Consider the following 7241-nt stretch of genomic DNA (forward strand, 5'->3'; position numbering starts at 1 on the left):
TCTTATCTCTCCAATCTGCTGACAAGCCTCGGCTCCATCGGCTACTCATTCCCGGATTCCCGCTCTCCTGCCACTCGTCCTCACCACTGCACCCGTGTTCTGCTGGGAGAATGGTTTAAAAGCAACCTCAGGGCCAATCAAGACAGAGGAGTGACTATTCAATGAAACTCAACCCCTGTCTGTGTAACATGAATGAATCCCCCACAGGTGAGAGCCATTAACAGTTCATCAATCTACGATTGAACCACTTCCCCAGCACATACTTAGCACCAGCAGAACCCGCAACAGTGGCAGTACACAGAATAGTTTCCCCAGAACCCAGAGTCAGTCTCATCGGAGGACACACCAGTAAGAACACATATAACTTACCTGTGCACTGTATGAATGTCTAGTGGAAGAATGTCATAGTTCGCGCCTGATGCATAAGGCATTGCTTTCATGACGGTATAAACTACAGGTCAGGCACATTTGTGATGTGGAAACTGCACTGGCTGATGCCCTGTCCTGCTGATGGCTTGGGGCTTCAAAAGAGCTACCTACCTGCTAGAGTGTATGTACATTAATATGTTTACTTCTCACTGATCTGAATGACTTTACCTACTTGCTGCTGACTCCTGTCTTCCCTCCTATCCCGTTTCATTCTGTCTCTCTACCAGGTTGGTGATGCCCTGTGAGAAGCTGAACATTTCTTCTCACTGTTTCGAACATTCCGTACTGTTTTACCGCGAATGCGACATTGACGTTGACTCCATTCATTCTCACACACACACGCACACAGCCACAATAACACAGCGTCTAGCTCTAGTTTGCATAAGATGTGAACCATGAACATTGTTGAGAGTGTTGTTGGGTGTTTTGTGGGTTTGTGGTGTTTGTTTGTTATACGATGTGAGACTGTAATGGTGTCGGGTGTTTACCGCAAATGGGTGTATTGTTTGTTCTGCCGCGATATACAGCACGCATACATATTATTTGCATACACCTGCTGTTGCTCAATTATACTGATATAAATACTGGGTACCCACCATCTCATCCATTTACCATGTGCAATGCAATAAGATCCATACACTGGTGAACATGCATATACTCACACTTCCTTGTTCTCAAGCTCTCACATACTGGTCCCAACGCGAAATCGCGCTCGCGCTGGGATAACACTTTTACATTGTGTCACTAGTGGAGGGAGCGGGGCATTATGTCACAGGGGTGTTTGTCGTGTTCACATTTCACTTAGATAATAACTATGCATTGTAGGGTGATTTGCTAATGGGTTAAATGGTGTTTGAGTGGTTATATGAAATATGTTATTTGAATGTAGAATTCATGAATGAATGGTTTTGTTAATAATATGCACAATGTGCTTTGCTTCCCCATATTCATGGGTTGGCCCTATTAGGCCAATTAGGGGCAATAGCTAGGCCTTCTTAAGAGGCCCCCCCCCCCCATTTCTTTTTTGAGCTGGCTTCTGCTCAAGGTTTCTTAGGCTGTTAAAAGGGAGTTTTTCCTTACCACCATTCCCCATACATTATATATTCAGGCCTGGGATGTATAATGTGCCTTGAGATCATGTTAGTTGTTGCCTGCACTATATAAATTAATGAAATGCCTGCACTATATAAATTGAATAAAATATTTTAGTTTAATTTCTTTCAGTAAAGTCTTCAGACACCCCAGGATAATTGATTCATTTTACTGCTCTACAAACCCCTCTTGCTCTTTGGATGGAGGATGGAGAGTGCTCTGGTCAGGTCTGGCCAGGATAAGCCTTGATCACTTGCATCCTTTGGGTTATTAACAAGTGATGGGATATAATTTATACCATATATTGAAGATTCAGTCTTAGGTTTTAGTCAGTCAAGATCCAGGTTTTAATCATATACAGTGGTGGCCAACCAAGGGAGAAAAAGCCTGAACGTCCACTCATAGCGTCACCTCAGACTCGTCTGATTTATTCCTTGTAGGATTTGCTCTTAAAAAGCTGAGTTTAGGGGTGTTACCGTCTATTCAAATAAGCCTTGGATAAAAAGCTTTGTCCCGACCTGGGGGGGAAGGTGAGACCAATGTCGCACCTCACTCCCCTGGTCAAAATCAAGTATATCCACCCAGGAACTGTTTACATGCTAGATAAATCCAAATAAAACTAACAATTATAACTCGGTATAAGATCATTGAATTATTGACTATGGCATATTCTGATGAACTATACTGGTCCCTTCACAAGACCATGTTGACTGATCGCTGCCTGCACAGTTAAACCTGCAAGGTGTTTCAGACCCCTGTCCATGAGCTCTAACAGACTCATTTGAACTTTTTTTAGTTAATTTGTGTATTTTTCTAGCCTTTATTTCAAGAGAACACTGGAGAGGAAGGAAGTGGGCAAGAGATGGGGTGTGACTACAGAGGTTGTATGTGGTGAGTAACACTTGTGTCATGTCTCTCCTGCCTCTTTGAGACAATATTTTTTTTTTCCCAGCTCAACACATTCCAACCCAGTGACAAAAGTTTCATCCTTCCCCACAAGAGGTTTCTGTAGGCCGCTATCAGCTTCAGTGTGCTATCAGTTCTATCAGTTTCACTGTGCACAATTCAATTGTATTTGTTAACACAGCTGTTAATCTCTTAACAAATAAATTGTTGTGGGCAGAAACATTGTTTTTTCAACCATGTTATCATTTTCAATAATGTTAAACTACACTCAGCCATATTAAATGTGTCTGATAAGAACAGGGGGAATGAATTACATGAGGTTTTTTTGTTAACTCTTAGGCAATACATGCCTTGGGAAATTAATAACATAGGTGTTTTACTAAACAACTGTATGTTGTGGTGATTTGTAAAGAAATCTCATCCTGATTTACATTTTCAGAGGTTGTTATTTATTGACATACTGGAAAATAACCATTAGGATGGGAATAGACCAGGCAGTGTGTAGGGGTAAAACAAAAACACATTGATGAAGGCTACAAGGTTTCATATGATTAAAGAATATTCCTAAAATATTTATATTTATGTCTTCTAGCTGGGTGTTATTTTTCTACCAAATATCTGCAATATCTTGAGCCTTAATTGTTTAGTTTGTATACCATAAATTATTGGATTTAAATTAGCAGGCACAACATGAAAAAGAATAGCTACAAGTCTTCTTAAAAATGGGTACTCTGGAAAACGATGCATTATGACAATAATGAAGCCAGTTAATAGCAGTATCAAATACAGAACTAAGTGACTGGCACACGTTTGAATGGCTTTGCTGTTGAGTTCTGCATTTTTCTTAGTCCAACATGTGATAGCAATTCTAATGTATGTGACAGCAACAGTACCAATAGATGAGGATAATAATATAACAGTATAAAACAGTCCATATATATTATTAATAGACACATCTTCACAAGATAACTTGAACAAGGAAGCATTATCACAATAAAAATTTGGAATAACTGATGTACAACGAGACAACCTGACACTGAGGCTCACTAATACACCTACTAGGACAACTGCAACAGCCCAGGCGGACACAGACAAGGTCACAACTGCCTTTTTTGTCATTATTGCACTGTATCTCAGTGGATTGCATATAGCCACGTACCTATCAATGGCCATTATGATCAGTATGGTGTGTGATGCAGAGCCATAAGTATGGGCACCAAATGTCTGTGTAACACACGCACTATAAGAAATTAACCTGTTTTTAAAAAGCATGTCAAACAATAGATGGGGGAGTAAGATTGTGTTACCAAGGATATCATTGACAGACAAGTTGCAGAATAGCAAGTACATGGGTTCGTGTAAGCTTCTCTCTGCAATTATGATAACAACAACACCAACATTGGTTATTATCAGTGCAATATAGACAAAGAGCAATGTGAAAAACACTGGATATGTGGATGACTCAGAAAGGTCTAATTCTTCCAGTACAAGAATGTCACTGACAGATGAAATGTTTTCCATCCTTGTACCCGGCCCACCTGTGGAAACAGAATAAAAACCAAACAGTATTTCTTTCTTTTCATACAGCTTGTCAAAAGATGTGTGTGTCTATGGGTTTATGTTGTCAATATCTTGTGATTTGGCTAGGATTAAGAATAGAACACTTATACATATAGCCTACCTTTAGTAGCAATGGATAATAATCTAAGTCTTTCTCTGAGGCTTGTCTTGCAGAACTACTTATATCATACCTTCTCTGACTGCCCATGACAGTGATCCTCTGAGAGTCAGCAGGAGGTGGTGGCAGAAGAAACATGAGTCTCAGGCCCTCTGCAGGCCAACAGCATGACATTCATGTGGGAAATAAAGAGGCCATTTCAATTAATTCATTTCATTTGAACTATGCAACATAAGGGGCACTATTTTCATGGGTGATTATGTTAAGGTGCCAGGTACCATGCAAACCTGTCTTTTCGTGCTATGCACAGGACACACTGTCCATGGTTCAAAGTGTTTCCATATTGGTCCTCATTCATGAAGTTTCACAGTACAGCCACACACACATTTCACCAACAATTTTAGTTTTTATCACTGTCATCTTTGATGTACCTATTTGTGTCACATCTGGTCAAAGACATTAGCTGGGTTTCCATTCAACTCATTTGTATGGAGCCCACTAAGGGTCATGGTGGGATCTTTTTCTTTACATATGATGATGATGATGATTTTCTTTTTCAGCTACTTTTGCATTCCCTCACAATCATTTGCATTCCTTCTTTTAGGTTCTCTTCCTTCCTCCCTGACCTCCATCAGTAAAACTATATCCGCATGTTTAATGCAAAGTTCAAAGACAGTACAATTCTATGAGCTGATCCATGTCGAGGCGTAGCATGTTAGTGGAAAATAGAAGAATAGGGGGATAGCAAAGGGATTGTGAGGTAACAGAAAATATAGGCTTTAGAGTATGGAGCAGCGTGAAACTAGCCTGCCTAATTAGTGCAGGTCGCTTCGGGTTCTGATTTCTGGATGGGAGACGGTACAAATTCAAAGTAATAGCGCATGAATACTGTGGTATAACAGCACAAACGAAAAGATTTTAGTTTGATTTAATCCATAGAGCGGTAAAGCATTTTGACATTTAATGCTCTAAAAACATATGTAGGCCTAACACATCGCCCCCTTGCACCAATGTTGTTGTGCTTTAGTGTGGCATATCAAACTACACCAATTTCACAATTGTTTCAGAGAAATGGCTCACCTTAAAATAAAAACCATAGCATGCCTCCTTGCTTAAGACACTTGTGTCACTGCACAATGAAGTACACATAAATACTCACTACATCTCACAGATTTTCATTCCCAATAGCATGGAAGAATAAGTCCAATAGACTGATGCTGCAAAAGTTGTTAGGCTGGGAAAACTACAAATTGTACCCCCTCAATACAGTTGTACATTTTTTTTCCTAATTTTCCTACTGCATCTTGGCGTGGTACTCCAGTTGCACTGAGGCAGACAAGAGAGCCCTCCAAAGGGTCATCAACACAGCCCAAAAAATCACTGGCTACTTACTGCCCTCCCTGGAATTCATTGCCTGCTCCGGCTACCTTGGCAGGGCCAATAACATCTTGAAAGACTCCTCTCACCCAGGCCACCACCTGTTTACTCTCCTGCCCTCGGGCAGACGGTACAGGTCCTCTAGAGCAAGGACCACGCGTCTAAAGCAGGGGTTTTCAACTGGTTTTGTCCCAGGGACCACCATTCTGACTAAAAAGTAATCCGCGGCCCACTGATGTCCGTGCGTGCGCCTGTGCCCGTGCGTGCGTGTGTTTGTGTGTGTGGAGAGAGGGGAGACCTGTCAGTTTAATATCTGGGCATGGTGAAGTCCACACAGCCTGTCTATTCTTGGCAAAATGGTAAAAGGCAGTCTCATATCATTCTCTGGTTCAAGCCTTGCCCTGTACCCTGAAAAAACGCTCTCACACAGGTAGGTAGTTTGAAAGGGCAAAAGACACCTCATTGCTTTTGCAGCAAGCTCTGGAAATTCTGTCTGGCAACTTATCCAGAACTTAAGTCATATGAAAATCACGCAACATCTGTTGCATGTACTCAATAGGCTTGGCATTCAAGAAAACGTGATGCGTCTCCATATGCAATAGTCGCAATAGTTTCGATGGCTTCAGTTGACAGTAATGTTGAACACACGAAACACAGTGGTACCTCCTCTCCTGCTCTGTCTGTCGTCACTGCAAATCCGTATTTGATGTATTCCTCATGGTATTTTCTGTTTCTTTTTTTTATTTTGTTTCCCTGTATCCTGTGAAGGTGTAGCTTTGTTGGAGGCCTGTCCTTGTCCCTCTATCGTGGTAGCCTGTCTAGGGTCTCTGTCACTCTCCTCACTAAAAACCGATCCATTGGTGCTTCTGACCAGCTAACTCGACGTTAGAACGAAATGTTAGCTAAGAACAGTAGATAACTTCAGTCGTTCACCAAAAGTATAACTTTTTCGACCAAACCTCAAAAGTACACGAAGGCTATGCTTAACTGCAGATGCTTGTCAACTTCGCGCGCGAGACTGTATGTTATGAATAATATGCGTATGGCGTGACGTTAGGGACGCAATGCATTAACATTAGCAAAGCACAGGATAGGTGCAAGGCTACATTCTGTTCTACATTATGTTAGACATATTTTTCTTATTTTAGATATTTTTCACGATATTCGAAGAGTAATCTGGAAATGTGTTGAAATATCAAAGCGAATTTATAAAAAATAAATGATCAATTTAGGCTCATGTCGCGGACCCCCTGCAATGCCGTCGCGGACCACCAGGGCTAAATACAAATATCTTAAAAATATATATATATTATATATATATATATTTTTTAAGCTATTTGTATTTAGCTAGTTGTACTATTGTTGTGTTGTATGTTGTTGTTGTGCTATATGTTGGCCTCGTCGCACCTACAGGAGCAGCTTTCCAAATTTCGTTGTATGTGAATACAATGACAATAAAGGCTTTTCTATTTTCTATTCTGTTCTTTATTGGAAGGTGAACAACATGATTCTGAAACAAAAAATGGGGAATTGTCGTCCGCGTGGCATCCACAGCCTTTCAAGCTTGTGGCCTGTTGATCTCTATCTCTATACTGCAAAAGTTGTTAGGCTGAGAAAACTACAAATTATACCCCTTCAAAATAGGGGTCAATCTCTCAGACAGCACATGGTCTACTGTGAAGGAGGGTATTTACAGATCCCAGGTACAACATGCCTTGAGTGTTGCAGCTGTCACCAGCCAGTTATGCATTTTGTTGTA

The 7241-nt window shown here is 40.9% G+C and overlaps 1 protein-coding gene across 1 annotated transcript; it reads right to left on the minus strand.

Annotated features, from left to right (window-relative positions):
• Positions 1 to 2905: 2905 nt before the first annotated feature.
• Positions 2906 to 3948, minus strand: LOC122131988 (olfactory receptor 52N5-like). The gene has a single exon (XM_042706725.1). It carries the CDS (start codon positions 3946 to 3948, stop codon positions 3016 to 3018), a length of 933 nt encoding a protein of 310 aa, XP_042562659.1. The 3' UTR covers positions 2906 to 3015.
• Positions 3949 to 7241: the final 3293 nt, after the last annotated feature.

This window comes from Clupea harengus, unplaced genomic scaffold (genome assembly GCF_900700415.2).
Source record: "Clupea harengus unplaced genomic scaffold, Ch_v2.0.2, whole genome shotgun sequence".
NCBI classification, from domain to species: Eukaryota; Metazoa; Chordata; class Actinopteri; order Clupeiformes; family Clupeidae; genus Clupea; species Clupea harengus.

Bases quoted from the DNA above. Each gene is read 5' to 3' on its own strand.
- LOC122131988 (XM_042706725.1), bottom strand. From the start codon at position 3,948: ATGGAAAACATTTCATCTGTCAGTGACATTCTTGTACTGGAAGAATTA.